At 43.5% G+C, this 21,905-nt stretch overlaps 1 protein-coding gene and 1 pseudogene across 1 annotated transcript in view; both read right to left on the bottom strand.

The window, feature by feature from the left end:
* Positions 1 to 1,745, bottom strand: part of LOC122706412 (cathepsin G-like) — a 107,861-nt gene extending 106,116 nt beyond the window's left edge. Inside the window, exon 1 of the mRNA XM_043921557.1 lies at positions 1,661 to 1,745. Coding sequence (XP_043777492.1) covers positions 1,661 to 1,715 — 55 coding nt within the window. The 5' untranslated portion in view covers positions 1,716 to 1,745. The remainder of the gene's footprint in view (positions 1 to 1,660) is intronic.
* A 15,762-nt stretch (positions 1,746 to 17,507) lies between these two features.
* On the bottom strand, positions 17,508 to 20,790 carry LOC122706411 (annotated as a pseudogene).
* Between the last annotated feature and the right edge of the window lie 1,115 nt (positions 20,791 to 21,905).

The raw sequence follows: 21,905 nt of genomic DNA, 5'->3' as shown, positions 1-21,905 counted from the left end.
GCATTTCCTCTGTCTGAGGCAGAGCTACCAGCTTCACGGCTTCATTCTGTCTGACTCTGTACGCCAGCTGGCAGGAAGTGTGCAGGCACTCAGGGACTGTATGCTCACCCCATGCCCACCACCACCCTGGGAGTCAGCCCTGATTCCCCCTCCATGGTCCCAGGACACATGAAGGCCCCCAGGCTGGGAGAAAGTCACCCAGGTGAAGAACCAGAGGGTCTTTACCTTCAGTAACATGATGTCATTCCGGTTGTTCCGCTGATTGTATCTGGGGTGGGGGATGGGTCTGAGAACAGGGATGCGCTGCTGCGTCCATTCAGAAGCGGTGACACTGTGGATCCCCAAGATGACATTTATTTGGCTGCAAAGGAAAGGGAGCCTAGAGTTGATTTGAGCTGCAGGAACCGCGGTCCCCAGTACGGGTCAAGTGACTGCCCAGGGTAGCGAGACCTCAGCCAAGGGAACCAGGAGACAGGAGGGCTCTGGGGCTGAACTCCATGCCTTAGGTCTCCCCAGCCTTGAGATGGGGGTGGTGGGAAATTCAGTGACCTTAAATTTTGCCTCCCCTACAAGAAATTGAGAAAGAGCTTGAATTCACAATTTGAGCCCCATGGTGTACCTACCATCTCCCCCTCTTATTCTTTCTGATCAGATTCTCCTTTCTATCCATTCACACAGGCCTTCTCCTGGTCTTTTTTCACCTGTTCATTGCTAGAAACCTGCCTTCAATGGCTGCTCTCATGAATACTTCTGAACCTGCTTTGCAGGTGCCTAGAAGTTCTTTAATTTCTCACCTTCCAAGCAGCGAGCTGCCGTCATCACAAAGTCTTCACGCACCAGGAATCCCCCACAAATGGTCAGACTCACTGGTGTCAGGGTCTGAATAAATGTCATGTAGGGGTGGGAATGGGGCCTGGCCCCTCGGCCTCTGATGATCTGCCCTGGAAGGAAGCACTAGGATTATCTCTGCACCGGCAGGTGTGCGGACACCAGCTTGGTGGCTCCAGAAGAATTTGGGGAGCAGGAGAGATGCTGCAGGGGCAGGGTGAGCTGGAGGTTGGTGAGAAAGGGGTCTGCAGGGCACAGAACTTGATGAGGCTCCAGGACCCTGCAGGAAGTGCTGCTGGCTCTCCATCCAGCCTCAGCGCCCTCCCACCTGCACGGAAGGCAGGACCAGGTGCGGCCTCCCTCACAGGAGGGTTTCTCTGCTGTGGGGATGGCAAACCCAGAGCCCTCTGGAGGGGCCTGTCCCTGAAGTTCTGTGGCACTTTCTTCCTCAGGGAACTTTCCAGATGCCTGTGAGTCCAGCTCATGAATTTAAGGATCTAGAGATGGGCTGATGGGCCCGCTATCGCTGTATGTTGATCCCCTAGGCTCTGACACAGGGGCTGCAAACTCAGTTCAGAGAGCACATTTATATAGCAGGTAGTATGTACAAGGGTGGTTCTGAGAGCTTTATGTACACTCCATCACTTAACTCTCATAGCGACTCTCCAGGTAGGCTTGATATAATTTCTGCCTTCAGAATCTGAAGCTGAGAAACTGTGGACTCATGCAAGCTGCCCAGTGATACAGGGCTAGCAAGTGTCTGGGCGGTCTGACTTCAGAGTCTATGGGGTGGAGTTGGGCATATTTCCTGAGGGTGGGAATGGTCACTCACCTGCCCGAGCCCTGGGGAACAGGAGAAAGGCCACCAGGAGCAGGAGTGGCCGCATCTTCCCGGCGAGGCTGCCCAGTCAGTTGCTGCCCCTACTTCCTCCTGCCCGACTTTGAGCCCCCGGGAGAGGGAGGAAAGGTGAGGGTGGGGGGCGGGGGCTCGAGAATTCACAGTCCCATCTCCTGCTGCTGGGATAAGTTTCATCACCCAGAGCTGCCCAAGAGGCTTGCCCACCAACTGCCAGGGACCTGGCGGAAGGCAGTAACCGAAGCCTTCAGTGCACTAGCCCGCACAGCTGCTGAGTCAGTGCCGGCCACAGAGATGGGAGCCCAGGGCACTGGGGCAGGGCTGGGCACTGTGCCCCAGATCCCCAAACCCACCACATTCAATGCTGTCCTCACAGGCACCAAGGCTGGGACCTGTCTGCTTCCTCCTCCTCCCTCGGGGAATGGAACCTGCGTGTCTTCACCCCCTGGTCCTGAGCCCCACCCAGACCCTTGCTGCTCCCACTTCTTTCTAGAAGCTCTCAAGCGCCCTGAGGAGCTCTGCTCCTGGGTGGGTGGAGAGCACGGCCAGAGAAAGAAAAGGGAAGAGTGAGGCTCTGCCACTGACCATTTCTCTCTCAGGTCACTGGAGCCCCCAACAAGCTCTCAGTGAATCACGACACTGGGGACGGCTTCTATTCTTCTGCCTCCTCCTGAGGTGAATGTTTTTGTGTCCCAGAAGCTTCCCTGCCTGCCGAGAAAGCCCAGTGACTTGATTTTGTTCACAGCCCTCAGACCTTGTGGAAAAGCATCTCAGATCCTATCCATCCATGATAGACCCATCAACCTAAACCCATCTCTGCTCCACGGGCGCTAGCTCCTAAGAAGGAGGCGCCTCACTGCTGTGCTCCCTGTGAGACATGAAGAAGGGGACACTCACCATTGAGAGGAAAGGATGGGAGAGTTCTGCAGAGTAACACAGGGGGTTGGCAGACACACGTAAAATACTTGGAAGGTTCTGTGTTGGCACAGAAAGCCCTACAATACAGTAAATGTTTGCAAAAATGTCAGAATTGAAAACCAATACAGTTCTCAACCTTTTATGAATTGTGATTAGCCCGCTTAAAAAATCTTATGAAAGTTAAGGCTCCTCTCCCCATATACAAATATACACAGCTTGGCACTTTTTGTAAACCTGCAAGAACTTAATTCCTTTTCTATCCCACTGTAAATGATTGCAACCTCGTGAAATATCCTTATGCATCTCAAAAAGATATAGGCAGAAAACAGGAAAACAAGCAAAAATGGTATAACTATTTTACTTAGTGTCTTTGGGTAATTTTAATTTATTGTTATGTAAGCTTTCTAACTGTTTATTTTGTCTTTAAAATGCTACTCTAATCTAAACTAAGGGGAAAGTATGAAGAACAGAGTGTCCATGTGTGAAAAGGGAAGTAAAACATGCTCCTAATGATCTGGGTGGAGAGATGTTTAGAGGATTTCATTAACAGTGGCTAGGATTTCATGCCAATCTTCCCACCAAAACCAACCCCAAACAAACTTGTTTAAAATGTATGGAAACCTTAAAAGCCTTGAAGAATTCCCAATGCAAGAGTTATTATTAGGTTAAAACAGAAGGAATAATGGGAATCAAGACAGGTAACTCTATTTCTCTGAGAGAATTTGCTAAATCCACAGAATTGGAGCTTCTGTTTGAAGAGCACCTAAAATGATGGTGTAGAAATCAAAGATCATGAGGTCTAGACTAAACAGACAGGTCTAGTCAAACCCTCCCCACAATAAGCTGTGAACTTAAAAGTCTACATCCTCAAATTAACAAAAAAGAGGTATTGAGTTAGTAATTGCAAATAATTTCTTGAAAGTTTGCAATTACCTGGATTTTTTAATGGACTCTCAAGCCTTGAATTTCTGTTATTGTACTTACGGACTGTGTTTTCAAAGTACCTGGCAGAATCTATGGCAAATCTAGAAGTAATTCACTTATTCAAAATTCAAATTACACCTAAGAAGTTATTTTTCAAGTATAGTGACGAGCATATAGCCAAATACAAACAGCTCAGCAAACAATAAGAAAATGAGATATCATGACTAAGAAATAGTAAATAGCAAAAGAGGAAAAAACCCGTTAGTTTTTAAGATAATATTATCAGTATAATAAAATATAGATGTCTCCTTTTACAGCTATTAGCATTTCCCTCATATGTTGAGGTACTCCTATGTTGGGTGGATATATATTTACAATTGTTATATTTTCTTCTTAGATTGATCTCTTGATCATTATGCAATGTCCTTGTTTGTCTCTTGTAACAGTCTCTATTTTAAAGTTATTTTGTTGGATATGAGTATTGCTACTCCAGCTTTCTTCTGATCTCCATTTGCATGAAACACCTTTTTCCATCCCCTCACTTTCAGTCTTTATGTGTGCCTATATCTGACGTGGGTCTTCTGTAGACAGCATATACGTGGGCATTATTTTAATACCCATTCAGCAAGTCTGTTTCTTTGTTGGAGAATTTAATGCTTTTATAGTTAAGGTAATTATTGATATGTATGTTATTGCCATCTTGTTAATTGTTTTGGATTTCTTCTGGTAGATCTGTTTCCTTCCCTCCCTCTTTGGGTCTCTCTTCTTTTGATTTGATGATTATGTTTAGTATCATGTTTGGATTTGTGTGTGTGTGTGTCTACTGTAGGTTTGGTTCCCATGAGGTTTTGAAATACAATATTGTTTTAAGTTGCTGATCTCTTAATTTCAAATGCATTTCCAATATCCTGTATTTGTGTACTCTCCTCTCTTCATTATTACTGGTTTGGATATCATATTTGTGTGTGGATGATTTCCTTTCTTTGCTGAATGTTTGACTTAACTGGTGAGCTTTCCCATTCGTACTTTTCTTGTTTCTAGCTGTGGCCTTTTATTCCACCTAGAGAAATTCCTTTAGCATTTGTTGTAAAGATGGATTGGTGGCATTGAATTCTCACAGCTTTTCCTTGTCTTTAAAGCTTTTGATTTCTCCATCATATCTGAACAAGAACCTTGCTGAGTAGAGTATTCTTGGTTACAGATTTTCACCTTTCATCACTTTAAATATACTGTGCCACTCCCTTCTGGCCTGCAGAGTTTCTACTGAAAAATCAGCTGATAATGGTGCGGGGTTCCTTTGTGTGTTATTTGTTGCTTTTCCCTTGTTGCTTTGAATATTTTCTCTTTGTCTTTCATTGTTGTCACTTTGGTGAACATGTGTCTCTGTGTTCCTCCTTGGGCTTATCCTGTATGGGACGCTCTGTGCTTCCTGTAGTTGAATGAGTGTTTCCTTTCCCATGTTAGGGAAGTTTTCAGCTCTTACCTCTTCAAATATTTTCTTAGGTCCTTTCTCTCTCTCTTCCCCTTATAATGTGAATTTTGATCCCTCAGACTGTCCTCATTTCTTTACATCCTTCTTTCTTGATTCTGTTCTGCAACAGTGATTTCCACCAATCTGTCTTTCAGTTCATGTATTCATTCTCCTGCCTCATTTATGCTATTGATTCCTTCTAGTGTATGTTTCATTTCAGTTACTGTATTGTGTTGTTCAATAATTACATTGTACTGTATTGTTCATCTCTGTTCTTTAAATCTCCTAGATCTTTATTAAACGATCTTGTATCCTCTCAGTTGGTACCTCCATTCATTTTCTGAGATTGTGGATCATCTTTACCATCATTGCTTTGAATTCCTTTCAAGGTTGATTGCCTATATTCACTTCACTTAATTGTTCTTCTGGGGTTTTATCTTGTTCTTCATCTGGAACATATTTTCCTGCCATCTCATTTTCTCTAACTTGCTATGTCTGTGGTCTCTGTTTCTCAGGTTGCAGAACTGTAATTTTTCTTGTTTCTGGTGTCTGTCCCCTGGTGGGTGAAGTTGGTTCAGGGGCTTGTGCAGGCTTCCTGGTGGGAAGGACTAGTTCTCGCTCCTGGTGGGTGGGGCTGTGTTTTGTCCTGCTGGTTGGCAGGGCCATGTCAAGGGATGTGTTTCTAGGCGGTTGTTGGCTCAGGATGACTTTAGGCAACATGTTTGCTGATGAGTGGGACTTTTTCCAATTGTTTTCCAGTTTGTTTGTAGCCCACCTTGTGGGTATGGGGTTATTTGATTTTATTGTGAAACAGGCATTCGAACACTGGAGCCTGCAGGCTGTTGAGTAAGGCCAGGTCTTGGTGCCCAAATGGCAACCTCCAGGAGATCTCACACTGATGAACATTCCCTGCAGTGTCTGCCACCAGTGTCCTTGCCCTCACAGTGAGCCACACTTTCCTAGGATAGGATATCCCACCTTCCTAGTATACCCTCCAGGCCCCCCAGGTAGGTCTGGCCCAGGCCTTTATGGAGTCACTGCTTTGCTCTGGGTCCCAGGGCACATGAAGCCTTGTATATGTACCCCAAGAGTGGAGTCTCCATTTTCCCCAGTTCTGTAGAGCTCCTGCATTCAAGTCCTGCTGGCCTTCAAAAGAAATGCTCTTGGGGCTCTTTGCCCCAGTGCCAGATCTCCAGGCTGGGAAGCCTGATGTGGGGCTAGGGAGTCTCACTCTTGTGGGAGAATTTCTGAGAAATAATTATTTTCCAGGTTGTCAGTTGCTCACTTGGTGGTATGGGGTTTGATTTTATTGTGAAAGAGCCCCTCTTGACATCTCATTGTACCTTCTTCTTTGTCTTTGTGTGTAGAATATCTTTTCTAGTATGTCAAATCCTTTTTCATAAATGGTTGTTCAGCAGTTGTGATTTTGGTGTTTTCATTAGAGGAGGTATGCTCAAGTCCTTCTACTCCACCATCTCGTTTTTCATTCTATACAAGGTTTTTATTTTTCAGTTGTAAATTCTACCATGCTACACTATCCATGGTTGATTATGTAAGTGAATGTGAAACCACAGAATGGGAGGGCCAACCATAAATTATACTTGGATATTCCACTAGGTGGAGGGTCAATGCCCTTAACCCCTGCACTGTTCAATGAGCCGCTCTAAATAAAGAGTCAAAATTTGAAAAGAATGGAGACAAAAAATGAGTTTAAAATGATTAATAATGGCAAAAATAATTTACAGTAAAATTTATTATGAATAAAGATAAAACTTGATTATTTAAAATAAAGGAAAACACTTTTAAAATAAGAATTTCTTTATTAAACTTAACAGAGGGAAAATTTTTAAGACATAGAAAGTGCTAACCAATAATAATTACAAAGTAAAAATGGATAAATTAATCTGCATAAAAATGTATTGGGTATATATGAATAGAGGTGTGGCTCCCCTGATAGCTCAGCTGGCAAACAATCTATCTGCAATGCAGGAGACCCCGGTTTATTTCCTGAGTCAGGAAGATCCCCTGGAGAAGGGATAGGCTACCCACTCCAGTTTTCTTGGGCTTCCCTGGTGGCTGAGATGGTAAAGAATCCACCTACAATGTGGGAGACCTAGGTTTAGTCCCTGGGTTAGGAAGATCCCCTGGAGGAGGGCATGGCAGCCCACTCCAGTATTCTTGACTGGAGAATCCCTATGGACAGAGGAGTCTGGTGGGCTACAGTCTATGGGGTCACAAAGAGTTGGGCACGTCTGAGTGACTAAGCACAGCATAGGATGAATAAAAGTGAAATTCTGATTATCCAAAATATTATTAAGACAGTGAAAAGTAAAGCCACGGGGTGGGAGAAGATACTTGCATTAACTGAGAAGGGGTTTGTATGTGGGAGATGTGTGTGTGTATGTCATATCTATGTTATCTTATATGTCACTGGGAAGCCAATAATTTTGAAAATCTACACGAAATTGACAAATCCCTAAAAAATAGTGAAATATACCCAAGAAGTTTTCATTTTCCTTTAAATATTAAATTAATTGATTCTGTTTTCAAAAGCATTCTATCAAGGACAGCCCCATGCTCATAAAGCTTCACTGAACATCTCAACAAAATATTCAAGGAACACTACACGATATTTTCTGGAGAGGAGGTGCTACCATCTCCTTTATGAGACTAGCAAAGCCTCAATGCCAAACCCAATAAAGGCAATATGGGAAAGGAATATTATAGGCTAATATCACTTGAATATTGAGGTATGTCAAATAATTCAACAAGGAAAAGTAATATATCAGGACTAATTTGGGTTTATCCTAGGAGTGGGTGACTTTTTATTCAAATCCAGTTGCTATAAAACAACAGATTGATTGAAAAGGGGAGAAATGCCATATGATTATTCAATTGAATAAATAAGCATTTGCTGAAGTTCATTAATGAAAATTCTAGCAAAGTATAAACAAAAAATTATGTTTTTAACCTGATAAAATGTCTCCATAAAAACCCTCAGCAATCATTATACTAATGTTGAAACACACAGTGGTTTTGCTTGAGAGCAAAACAAAAAACGGCATGTGGATAGCCATAATCACCATTTCTCCTTAGTATTATACTAGAGATTTTACATAGTGCACATAAGCAGGAATAGAAGTGAAAGGCATAAGGTCATGAAAAGTGGGAATAAAACTGAATATTTGAGATGTTATTGTGTATGTAGAAAATGTCCAAGAACTTGCAGTTCAACTATTACAGTTAATAAGGCAGTTTGACAAATTTGCTGGGCCATAAAACCAACTTAAACATTAATTATATTTTGATAAATACTATAATACTGTTGGAAATGTTGAGGAAGTTAACATTTAAATCATGAAAATTATCAAATAACTAAATATAAATCTAAAAAAAGATATGCAACATCTCTTTGGTGAAAATATGTATAAAATTATAAGAAGAGACACTTAATAGGACCTAAACATAGAGATATTCCATGGTGGTGTTTGAAAGAGAAAATTTTTTTTAAAGTTAATTCTCCAGAAAGTGTTCGATAGACTCTATTGATTCTAAACAGATATGGAAAAACCAATGGCCAACATTAGTCAAGACAGTCTTGAAGAATGAGAATAAGATGAGAGGTTTTATTCTAGCAAATGAAGTCATAGTAATAAAGATAGTGTGGTACTGATAGGGACATAGACACATATATTAATGGACAAGAAATAGAGATCCCACACACATTTAGACACTGATACACATTGAACACGTGGTTTATGATGCAGGGTTTATGGCAGAGAGTGGGGAAAAGATTTTTTTCTTTTTACTCTTCAATAAGTGGTTCTAGGACAATAAATGCCTCTATGATGTCCTATAAGAATACATATTTCTACTTGACCCTTATTTCACACCATGTCCATAGTCTGTTTTATGTGGATTATGGATCCAAATGTGTATTTGAAAATGTAATAATAACTTTATGATAGGTAAATATTTTCAAGGCTGTATACAGAAGTATTAATAAATACAATCATGACTATTGTATTAATTGTATTAATAAATACACTGTGTATTAATAAATACAATGGTGACTTAGACATCCAAGTAGAGAGAAACAAAAGCCAGAGTTTAGGGATTAGAGAGACCATTTGGGTAGAGAGGGGATATATGATGGTAGAGAGAGGTACGTATGCTTTTATTTTGTATTTTAATGAAACGTGACTGAACTGGACTGAAAGTGATGTTTGAGTAAATAGGATGGTGATATGTTTCACAATATCCATAGCTGGTTACATCTACTTTGGGCTGTTTTATTACATTTCCGTCAGTTACAATGTATTTTTCTTCTCTGGGATGTTGGGACACTAGATCGGGTGTTTCCCATGTCCTTCCTGGCTCCAAACGCCACCAACAGTCCAAGTCTTCTGGGCAGGCAGTTGTCAGGTGGTGCTGGGTCACCTCTCCTTCCCTCTTTTTGCTGCAGCTTTGTTCAGAAACCAACGTAGTTAGTCTTGACTTTGTAGGAGACCCGTGTATTCCTGAAGCATTCTGGAAATCCTCAGGGCTGCCTTAAAATCACTTAGAAGGATGTTTTGGAAGCTCCTTGGGGATATTTTTATTGATCAGTTTGTGTTGCCCCATGACTGTCTTCCCACCACAGGTGAAATGAAAGACAAATGAAATGGAAATACAACACTCCAAAATCTATGAGATGCAGCAAAAGCAGTTCTAAGAGGGAATTTCAGTGCAACACAGGCTTTCCTCAAAAGATAAGAAACATCTATCATCAAAAGGCGTTTGAAAAAGAAGAACAAAGTCCAAAGTCAGGAGAAGGAAGGAAATAATAAAGACCAGAGAGGAAATAAAGCAGTGAAAACAAATAATGGAAATAAAATCAATGTAACCAACAGCTGATTTTTTGAATGGACAAACAAAATTAATAAACTTTTAGCCAGACTCACCAAGAAGAAAAGAGAGAGAGGACCCAAGTAAACAAAATAAGAAATGAAAGAGGAGAAATAACAACTGGCATCACAGAGATACAAAAAATCATAAGAGAATACCACAAACAGCTATATGCCAACAAACTGGTCAACCTAGAAGAAATGGACAAATTTCTAGAAAGATACAACTTGCCAAGGTTGAGTCAAGAAGACATGGATAATTTGAACAGACTGATTACTAGTAGTGAAATCAAATTTCTAAATAAAAGCACTCCTAGCAATCAAAAGTCCGGGACCAGACAACTTCACAAGAGTATTATAACAAACATATAATTAGGAGTTAATACCTATCCTTCTCAAGCTATTCCAAAAGTTTAAAGAGGAAGATAAACTCCCAAACTCATTGCATGAGGGCATCGCTGAAAGTGAAGTGAAAGTGTGAGTTGCTCAGCCGTGTCCAACTCTTTGTGACCCCACGGACAGTAGCTCACCAGGCTCCTTTGTCCATGGAATTCTCCAGGCAAAAATACTGGAGCGGGTTGCCATTCCCTTTTCCAGAGGATCTTCCTGACCCAGGGATTGAACCTGGGTCTGCTGCACTGCAGACAGAATCTTCACTGTCTGAGCCACCAGGGAAGCCTGAGAGCACCATCACCTTATTACCAAAACCGGACAAAGGAGCTACAGAAAAGAAAAGAAATCTTAGACCAGTAGCTTTGATGAATATAGATTTGAAAATCCTTAACAAAATATTAACAAACCGTATCCAACAACATATAAGAAGGATCATATAATGTGATCAAGTCGGGTTTATTTCAGGGACACAATTCATCATTCACAAACCAATGGATGTGATACACCATGTTATCAAAAGTACAGAAAAATCACATGATCATCTCAATAGATGAAGAAGAATCACTTGACAAAATTCATCACCCACTGATGATAAAAACTCTTAGCAAAGTGGGCATACAAGGAACGTATCTCAACACAATAAAGGTCATTTATGACAAACTCAGCTGAGAATGCCCATTACTATTTAACATAGTATTGGCAGTATCAACCACAGCATAAGACAAGGGGAAAAAAAGCTTCTAAATTGGAAGTAAAGAAGTAAAACTGCAGATGAGAAGATACTTTATATAGAAACCCTAAAGTCTCCATCCTCAAACTATTAGAATTAATAAATGAATTTGGCATAGTTCCAGGATACAAGATTAATACACAGAAATCTGTTGCTTTTCTACACACCAGTGATTAACTATCATGAAGAGAAAATAAAACCATCCTATTTAAAATAGGAAGCAATTTTAATCCATTTAGAATAGATGCAATTCCATAGCATCAAAAAGAATAAAATTAAGGAATAAACTTATACAAGGAAGTAAAGAAAACTATAAAACATTGATGAAGGAAATTGGAGATGATAAAAAAATGGAAAAATATCTGGTGCTCTTAGAGCAGAAGAATTAATATTGTTAAAATGACCTTACTACACAAAGGAATCTACAGACTTAATGCAATCCTTATCAAAATACCCATGACATTTTCCATAGAACCAGAAAAAGTAACCTTAAAATTTACATGGAACCACAAAAGACCCCAAATTGCCAAGGCAATCTTGAGGAAAGAATAGCAAAGTTGGGAGTTACCATCCTCTCTGACTTCAGACTGCTCTACAAAACTACAGCAATCCAAATAGCATGGTGTTTCGTGCTTAGTCAGTCGTGTCCGATTCTTTGTGACTCTATGGATGGTAGGCCGCCAGGCTCCTCTGTCCATGGGATTTCCCAGGCAAGAATACGATGCGGGTTGCCATTTCCTCCTCCAGGGAATCTTCCCGACCCAGGGATCAAACACAGGTCTCCTGCGTCTCCTGAATTGGCAAATGGGTTCTTTACCACTCTGCCAACTGGGAAGCATGCTACTGGTATAAAAACAGACATACAGATCAATGAAGGACATAGAGCCCATGCACCTATGGTCCATTAATCTACGACAAGAGAGGCAAGACTCTGCAATGGAGAAAGACAAGCTTTTCAACAAGTGTTGCTGGGAAAATTGGACAACTACGTGTAAAAGAAAAAGGCGAGATGAGATACTTCCTCATATCATACATAGAAATAAACTCAAAATGGTTTACAGACCCAAATGGAAGAACTGAAACCATAAAACTAGTAGAAGAGAACATAGGGAGAACACTGCCTATTGTAACAATATTTTTTTTGGATTTATCTTCTAAAGCAAAAGAAATATAAGCAAAAATAAACAAATGGGACATAATTAAACATAAAAACTTCTGCATAGGAAACAAAACAAACTAAACAAAAGAAAAGGCAACCTATGAAATGGGAAAAAATATTTGCCAATGGTAATTGACATGGGATTAGTATCCAAAATATACAAACAACTCATAGTGAAAAAACAACTACCGAAATCAAGAAATGGGCAGAAGACCCGAATAGACATTTTTTCCCCCAAAGAAGACATACAAATGAATAATTGTCACATGAAAAGATACTCAACATCACTAATTATGACAGAAATGCAAATCAAAACAGCAATAACATGTCACCTCATACCTGCAAAAATGGCTCTCATAGAAAAGTGCACAAATAAAAAATGCTGGAGAGGACATGGAGAGAAGCGAACCCTCCTCCACTGTAAGTGGGGATGTAAGCTGGTACAGCCACTATGGAAAGCAGTATGAAAGTTCCTCACCAAGATAAAAACAGAACTTCCATATGACCCAACAATTCTAATCTTGGGTATATATCCAGAAAAAACAAAACACTAATCGAAAAGGGACATGTACCCCTGCACAACTTACAATAGCCAATATTTGGAAGAAACCCAAGTGCTGATTAACAAATGAATGGATACAGAAAATGTGGTATACCTATACAATGGAATATTACTTGGCCATAAAAAGAATGAAATTCCACCATTTGCAGCAATGTGGATGAACCTAGAGAATATGAAGATTAGTGAAATAATTTAGAAGAAAAATTCTATATATCACTTATATGAGGAATCTAAAAAATACTCCAAGTACATGTATATGCAAAGTTGAAACAGACTCACAGATATGAAAATCAACCTAGTGGTTAGCAAAAGAGAGAGGGAAGGGGAGAGGCGGGTAGGGGTATGTGACTAAGAGCCACAAACCACTGTATACAAAATAGATATGCAACAAGGATATATTGTACAGCACAGGAAGTTACAGCCATTATCTTGTAATAAGTTTAAATGGAGTATAATCTGCAAAATACTGAATCATTATGCTATACAGCTACAACAAATAATGTAAATCAACAGCACTTCAATAAAAAGACATAAAAATCAAAAAGCAAAAACAAACAAATGAAAATTTATCTAATTAAATCTGATTTTTCTATAAAAATAAGCAGAAAAAAATAGAGGGCCAATATCCTTCTAAACAGCATACCGTAGTAAGTGCTGTGGTAGAGAAAATCTGGCAGTTTAGCAAAACCAGACCGTATGTCCCTGTGTTCTGGGGACGCAGGTGAACTGTACCGTTCATCTCCTTGAGTGCAGGTGTGCCTCGGTCACTGTCACAGCAAAGGAGGGGTGAATGAAATGCCGTGAGCCCCATGCAGAGCTGGAGCAACTCCCACGCTTGACCATCTAGTTTCTTCCCTTTCCAGGGTTTGGCACAGATGAATGTGGGGAGCTTGAAAGCGTCTTTAGGGGACCGAGTCTGGATCCCTTAACTTTGGGCTGACCATGTAATTTATTGCCCAAACCAGGACACTTGAGCATGAACGTGGGCACTGCTCACCAGGAATATTCACTTGGGATGGTCACTGAGCAAGACAGAGAATTCTATTGTGCCAGCCATGATGTGCTAAAAGTGACCTGTTAGAGTGCTCAGTTATCTTAACTAACACATCTGCCAGCTTACTTAACCCTGCCTTTTCTAACATGGAATTTTTAAAAATACAATTATTTTATGAATGATACATTTTAAACTAGTGAATAAATTAAGAGGAAAAATAAGAAAAATGTTAGCCTTAACTGCACCCTTTAACTGACTACTGTTAACAGATCTATTTCCATCCAGGTTTTTTACATGTTTATTTTTTATAGGTGTGGTTACAATATGTTCAGTTTTGAATCCTATAGTTCATTCAACAAACATTTTCCTCATTTGATTAAAGAAACTGTTAGTGAAGATCATTTTAGAATCTCATTCATATTTTTAAAAAGACACTTAAGTTATCTAAATCATACATATGTGTTGTAGAAAAATTAGATAAATGGTTGTGTAGGAAGGAAAACAGCCTAAAAGGAAAATGTATGTATAAGCAAAAATTGACTTTAGTATGTACAGCTCTTAATCTGCTTTTGACTTAAATCTAGTGACCATTCTTTCATGTGGCAATTGTAATTCTATATCATGACTTTAAAATTTCCACTGTGCTCAAAGTGATGAAAACTTTTAAAAAGCAAATCCCCATTTAATTCTGGGTTAATTAATATTTCTTAAGATTTGACCTGTGTAAATTTTGGGGGCATTACCTTCTACATTTTTTCCTGGTAGAGTTGATGGTGACATCAGATTCTTCTTCTTTTTTTTTTAAAGGATATTTGCCTACAAGGTGTTAAGCTACATTTTCTCAGTGTCTATTCTAAATCTCACTAGTATCATTTGTGTCAATCCTTTCCAATCATATAAGTAAAGATTATTAATATTTCAATTTGCATTAATTAATTAGCGAGCTTTCACTTTTCCCCAAATGTTTATTCAGTTATTTAAATGATTTTCCTATTAATATTCTTAGCCTAGTTTACTTTCTTTTGTTTTCTCTGCCTAGTTTTTGTTCTTGTGTTTTCTTAGCCTGGTTTTCCAGAGTAGTGGAAAATGTAGATAATGACGACTGCATTATAATGCAAGCATGCCATATTTTACCATGTAGCTATTTTGGACTTTAATACTGATTCTAATTTGAGGTCTATTATTAAATAATGGTAATGTGAACATTTATGTGAGTAACCCCTCTATAAATACGCACACACACACACACATTTTAGATCTTATGTAGGTTAAAGCCCTAGAAATAAAAATCACTAGATCAAAGAAAGAAATAATGTAAAAATATTTGGAAATCATTTTTAGGAAATATATAGCCTCAAGCAGTCCCATGATCATGACGTTACAGCATCATAAGGTAATCGTTTTTCTTCCTAATATATCTCATATTATGTTAAATGATTCCATCAGGTGTAAGGGGGAAGACTAACTCACCAGGCACTGCCTCTTGAGGGCATATATCCTTGCCTGGGGTGGTGGATATCCCTGGCCACTCTGCCTTACTCTCTGGGCTTCTGTGGTGCTCTTCATGACTGGCTTTCTGGGCTCTCTACATCCCTTTTGTGAAGACATCTCTGAAGAGTGTCATCATTTAATGCGGGGACCCAAAGTTGTCCCCTGGCTCATGCACACCTTACCATTTTCTTGTTTACCTTCATGCATATGTTCAGCTCTTTGCTCACCTGTGCCCTTGCTGATACTGTGAGCTCCAGGGAAGACTTGGCAGGTGGATGTCGTGATGGTCTTGTGTGAAAAATAAGTGTTTATTTGTTTTTCACCTTAGTTTTCGATATGCTGGATTTTACTTCTCATATTCATGTGATTTGTTATTTTTAGTGAAGTTCCTTCTCTTTGTTGTGTTTCTTTTTGTTGTTGTGAAGTTTCTTCTCTTCTCAATGTTGATCTCACTCAATTCAGTGTTTGCCCAGTTACTATGAATTTGATGTGTTCTATCATCCTCAATTCACTGGCGGTGCTATTTAAAGGATTCAAGACAACTGGGTCACAATGAACTGTCTTCCCGTTTAAATGTGGCATCTTGTAGATTTGCAAACTGAGGCTCATGCTTCCACATGTAAGATAACAAAAGAGGCTGTTTCAGGGGTTTCTTCCCTCCCTCCCCTCCAGACAAGGACTCCATGGAGCACAGACTGGAAACCCCAGGACCTGTGGGTCTCCAAGCCTCTTCCAACTTCACATTGCCTTTATGGAATCAAACAAGATTATGCATGTGAAACTCAGATGTACCATCCAGCTAAAATACAGAGCAAGTAATTATTTTCAAGACAAGATTTCTTCCAGATTCCAAATACAGGTCTATCTGTGCCAAACTGAACTTCCTTGTGGAAGGAGGGGCACCACGGAAAGTTAAAGGAAATTTCTCACCACTAAACGTTTCCTGATGGCAGAGGCAGAGCTTGTTATGTTCTGGCACAAGAGGAAGATCAATATTTGCTCTACTGATGGATGGCAATGGTATTTCCCGCCCAGTGGCCCTGGATCCCTGGGGCTCACAAGGCTGCCATAACCCGGTTGCCAGCAGGGGGAGGCAGAGGCCCAAAGCCAGCCAGGCTGAGAGGGCTGAGGCCGCAGTACCTCAACAGGCCTTGGTGGTGGCTGAGCCCCTGGGGGATGTTGGGCTGGACCCAGGGCCTGAGGTGGCCCTTCCCAGGTGGGAGGTGGGTCCTGGATCCTCTGATAAGCAGAAGGTACTGGTTGGGAGGTTAGGGATGGCAGGGACACGTGAGGAGGAGAATTCTGTTAGGGAGATGAGAGGAAGGGTGACTCAAAGCCAGGTGAGCTGGAAGGGAAAGGAGCCGGTGGCTGGGGCACTCGGGCAGAGAACAGGGGCTGGTGTGGGATGGCAGGCAGGGAGCAAGGTTGACTGCGTCTCGTGTTGGGCCTGGGGCAGGGTGTGGAGATGGGGCCTGGGTGAGGCTGAGGGCCGTCATGGGAACATCTCAGCCTCCTAAGCTGTAGGCAGTCCCGGTGTGGGAGCAGCCCGCCCTCACAGGAGAGAGAGACGCCCTGGAAACAGGACACCGAGTCCCCATGGCATGGCCCCCGACCTGCTGGGTCCCTGGAGTTATTCTCCTCCTCTGACCTGTGCTTTGCTAAACTGTTGAGGGGTTGGTGACAGTGTTTGGCTTAGAGGAGGTAAGAAATTTCTAACACCCAGAGAGGACCATTTTGGGGGAAAGTTTGAATTGCCCTTTAGATTCATCCTTGCGGAAGGCTAAGCACCAAAGAGACATAGTTGAGGAATCAATGATTTCTATACAGACAGCGTGGGACTTGAGGAGGCGCGAGGGCTAGGGTGGCTTAGTGGGAAAGAATTCGCCTGCCAAACAGGAGACGCAAGAGACGCAGATTCGATCCCTGGGTCGGGAAGATCCCCTGAAGACAGAAATGGCAACCCACTCCAGTGTTTGTGCCTGGAAAATTCTGTGGACAGAGGAGCCTGACAGGCGACAGTTTTGGGGTCACAAAGAGTGGACATGACTTAGTGACTTAACAGCAGAGGGCGAGGGAGGAAGGAGGAAGTAAAACCCAGAACTGACAGCAGAGGGTGTCTTGGAGCAGCGTGGTTATGTACTGAGGTGGTTCCATGAATAAATAGGAATTCAGTCCCCATCGCTTTAGATATCCCATTTATTGTGGCCCTGTGATCCCACTGCCAATCCATGTGGGATTCTTGCTGCTTCCCCAGGACAATGGTCAGTGCAGACAAAGGTCAGTCTCAAGCTGCTGTTAGAGGCACTTCATTGCTCTCTTTATCCAGGGCAGGAAGTGTGATACCTGGGTGAAGACTCCTGGAGGTATCCCATTTATCGTTCCATAGGAGAAAGTACCATGGACCACTTTTTTACACATGAGGGGTCCACCAGAGTCACCCTGTGGGCAGAGATAAGGGCTGAGCAGGCCTCCTTGGGGTTCTGTCTTCCCTGCCGCCCAGGCTGGGTGGTCTCAGTCAGAGACTGTGGGGAAGACCCAGGCCCAGGGAGGCCTGGTCACCTCCCGGTCCTGGGGCTGCAGCCTGACTCTGACTGTTCTTAGTAGCTGGACTCAAGTCTACCTTTCTGTCAATTTTCTCCTGGAAACTCTGGTGATAAGACAGCTGTGGGATGACTGATGCTTCCTGACCCACTCAAGGGAAAGAAAGCAAGCCATTGGGTTCAAGGACCAGGCTGCCAAAGCTCTCAGCTGAGGATGAAGATACGGCCTCTGCCCTACGCATACCTCCCGGGTCTGTGTGCTTAAAGACGGGAAAGCTGACCTTGAAGCCGGTCTTCGCCTTCCTTGGGTCCCCGACACAAATCTGGCTGGCCCGGCTGCAGTGGCTGGGGCAGAGGGTTTCGCACACCCGGTCCTCCTGCACCGTCAGCTCTGCCTCCTGCAGGGAGGTGGCAGGAGCGCCCAGGGCCACCTGGCCCCAGCCGGCCAGACTGTACACTGTCAGGGCCTCACCCGGGCCTTGGCCCTGGGCAGACTAAGGGGCTTCACAGCTGACGTCTGCTTGGCGTTTCTCTCCAGCTGGTGGGAAGAGACAAGACTCTGGCTCAGCCAGTGGTCCTCTGGCCTGGATGCCATGATGAGGCTGCATGGACCCCATCACTCACCTCTCCCCCTGAGACTGGTCAGGCGGCCAGGATGGGAAGGAAGAAAGGGGCAGGAGCTCCTGGGAGGGCAATGATCTGATCTCAGGAGGGCAGGACCAGTGGGGCATTTTCCTTGCCTGCAGTAACATGATGTCGTTGGAGAAGTTCTTAGGATTATAGTCTGGGTGGCGGATGGCTCTCCTCACCTGGATGACCTGCTGGGTCCTCTCCTGCTGTTTGATGTTGTGGGCCCCCAGGGTGACGCTCATGGAGCTGCACGGAGGGCAGAGCAGGGGTATGGGGATCATGGGGTCATAGGAGATACAGCCCAGGAGCTGTGACAGGCAGCTGACACCAGGGCAGGGCAGCAGCTGAGGGGGAGTTGAGGTGACAGATGGTCCTGGGGCTGAGTGACTCTGGGCCCTGTGCTTCTCGGTGACATGAGGGCAGGGCTCCCGGGAGCTTTCTCAGCAATATTGTGAAGTGGCTCTGAGCTTGGGTTTGGCTCTCATGCACACTCTCGTCCTTCTGTGATGCTTTATTTGGCCATTGTGGGTCAGCCCTTCTCAACCCTGTCTCTTGTTCTCACCTCCGACCCAGTGACCTCAAAACTTACCTGTCCTGTTTCTAGGCTTTTCATCACCCTAGTCCTGCTCATAAGATGGCTTGTTTGATGAGCTCTTGTGGTCCTGATTTCCAGGATCCTGGGGCGGAGGAGGGGTACCCCTGGGCTCAGCTCCTGGGGAGAGGACGGGTCCCTGTCCAGGTGTCAGGAAGGGTAGGCTGGCTACTGCCCCTCACCTCCCTCTGCAGTGAGCAGCCGTCAGAACAAAGTCCTTTTGTGTGAGGACACCGCCACACCTCTTCCAACTCTTCTCACCCAGAAACTGAACCAAAGCCATGTAGTGGCAGGAGTGGGGCTTGGCCTCGTGGCCCCCAGTGATCTCCTCTGAAAGAAAAGGCTGAAAGATGGGGAGATGGGAGAGGCTATGGTTAGAAGGGAGGTTCGGGAAGGTGGCAGTCAAGGTGGGTGAACGGTGCCCAACAGACACTAGGGGAGAGTCCCCCAGGGTCTCACTGCAGTGGGATAAGCTTTTCTGAACCCCAAACCTCAGTATTGTTCTCCATGCCCTGATTCACACATACATATGGAAAGGCCTAAGACTGCCTTCCAGAGGGTGGAGCCCAGAAGATCATGGATGGGACCCCCCATGAGCCCTCATTCTCATGGTGTCTCCTGGACCCTCTGAGCCTCTGCTAACATCCTGATTGGTGTCATTTTCCAATAATCCACCTATGAGATTATGGAGTTGGGTTTTCTAAAATCCTCATGTCCTAAGGCATAATGCATCCCAGGATCTCACTAAACATCTGTTGACTGCACACGTCAATGGCCTCCAATTAGCTTTTGGCTAAGGTTTGGTGGGGATAGTACTGGTGGGATTTAAGAGCACAGGAATGGGGGAGGACCCTGCCAAAGACACTGGTACAGAAAATAAAACTGCCTGGGGCCTTGGGAAGAGTAACGACACCCAGAGAGCTTTGGGTGCTGTCATCTAGCCATTTCTGACCAATCACACCCTGGGCTCCTCTCCTGGGCAGGAGTGAAGGGTGGGGGAAATGTACAAGTTTCTCTGGTTTTTAAGCTGGGTCCGCTGACAACTCCTGTACTGTGGATGGTTGGTCTGAGTTGTCCTTTCCTGGCTGGAGTGAGGAATTTTCTTACTTGTGTTCTGTAGCTTCACATCCTCCACCAAATGCACAACCCACTTTACCGGTGGTGAGAGAGAGGCTGAGCGCTACAAAGCTTTTAGTGAAAGCTTGCTTCCTACCATCCATCCTTGCTGAGTGTCTATGCAGCATCGAACGTGTAGTCTTGGTTGGGATGGGCGCTGGTTCAGACATTGGAGCTGAGCAGAAGGGCCAGGACTGAGGGAGGTTTAGTGAGATGGGCGACCCTGTCAGGAATGGGGATGGTCACTCAACTGTCCAGCCCAGGAGGCAGAAGAAAGGCCATCAGAAGCAGGAGTAGCTGCTTCTTCAAGAAGGTCTGCCCAGGTCACAGCTTCTGGGGTTTCTCCCTTCCAGACACAAAGCATAGAGGAAGGAAGGAGGGGAGGTTCAGTGACCCCCAGACCTCCCTGAGCTGTGCACCCCCAGCCAGGTGTGAGCACGCCACGTGTGCCCATGTTCTCTGCTGTGGGATAGGTGAGAACAGCAGTCACCACACTTGCTCTCCCACTGCAGAGTCACAAAGCAAGAGGAAGAACAGGAAAGTGGAGGCTGGGGTGCAGCCTGGGGAGGAGCTGGGTCCCCAGAGGCCCTCAGTGACTGAAGCAAGAGTGTCTTCATTTCTCCACTCTTGGGTCTTCTTTGATTCTAGGGAAAGCATGAAGAATTACCCAATAGGTGAGCTGCAGGGATAACAGAGACATGGCTCCTGTACTTGAGAAGCTCGGGGGCCGGAGGAGAGCTAGAATCTGTGAGTAGAGAGCACGTTGTTGAGGACTATGGTGTGGGGCTCTACTTGGGGCCAAGTGTGAGGCAGAGACTGGACTTGCTTTAGGAGCAGAGAGACCTGGACTCATCCAAGTGCCCCAAACATCAACCCCATTTCCTATTTTGTCAGGGTTCTAGCCTCACACTTTTGGAGGATTTAGAATCTCCTGTTTAAATATAAGTTTTCTATAAAAAAGAGAGCCTTTCTTATCCCAAAATTCTGAACGAAAGTCGTGAACTTGATATTCACTGAACCAGAAAAAAACCATCACTGTGTCCTTCGGCAATGAGGGACATGATTGGGTTGTGCTGAGGTACCCAGCACCCCTCAAGCACACTTGGCAGCTGTCCCACCCGAATCAGTGTGTTTTTGATTTTCAGGAGGGGCTTCCTCTCCAGAAATGCTGGTGACTGGTGAAGGGAAAACAAATGCCAGTCATCTAATACTTACTCCCCACTAAGTATTCCCTGTCCAGAGTCCAGAGAGGCACGTCTCAGATGTCTCTGGGCCAGGCCATCCTAAACAAGCAGATGACCCCAACAGTCTCACCAGTATGAGGACAGAAGAAAGAGGAATGGAAAGGATGGCATGAGGAGCTCTAAACAACCCAGTCCCATGTGAGTTGAAGCAAGAGCATCTTATGAATAAATAGAAAAACAGTGGAAGGAAACATGCTTAAGCATTAATGCTGATGACCTTAGGGTGGTGAAACTGTGCTTCGTTTACTTTTCCTACTCGTATGTTCTGTATTTAGTTGTCTTTCTGTGATGAATGGGCAGAGGAGCCTGGAGGGTGACAGTCCATAGGGTCACAAAGAATCGGACACACCTGAAGTAACTTAGCACACTTGCACATACCATGTTGAATATGTTCCATTTATGAGGAATATCTTTTGATGAATACGTGTTACTTTCTACCCAGAACCCATTGTGCAATAGTTGAAGCCCATTCTCCATTCAAATGTTCAGCAAACCACTTCTCTTAAGCCCTCTCTAAGCTGCATGTCTTAAAACTGAGGTTGCTTTTCTGAACCTTGTATCAAAACTTCAG

The sequence above is a fragment of the Cervus elaphus genome, chromosome 13 (assembly GCF_910594005.1).
Source record: "Cervus elaphus chromosome 13, mCerEla1.1, whole genome shotgun sequence".
Taxonomy (NCBI): Eukaryota; Metazoa; Chordata; class Mammalia; order Artiodactyla; family Cervidae; genus Cervus; species Cervus elaphus.
The sequence above is the reverse complement of the archived record's forward strand: the minus strand, read 5'-3'. Positions and strand labels throughout refer to the sequence as shown.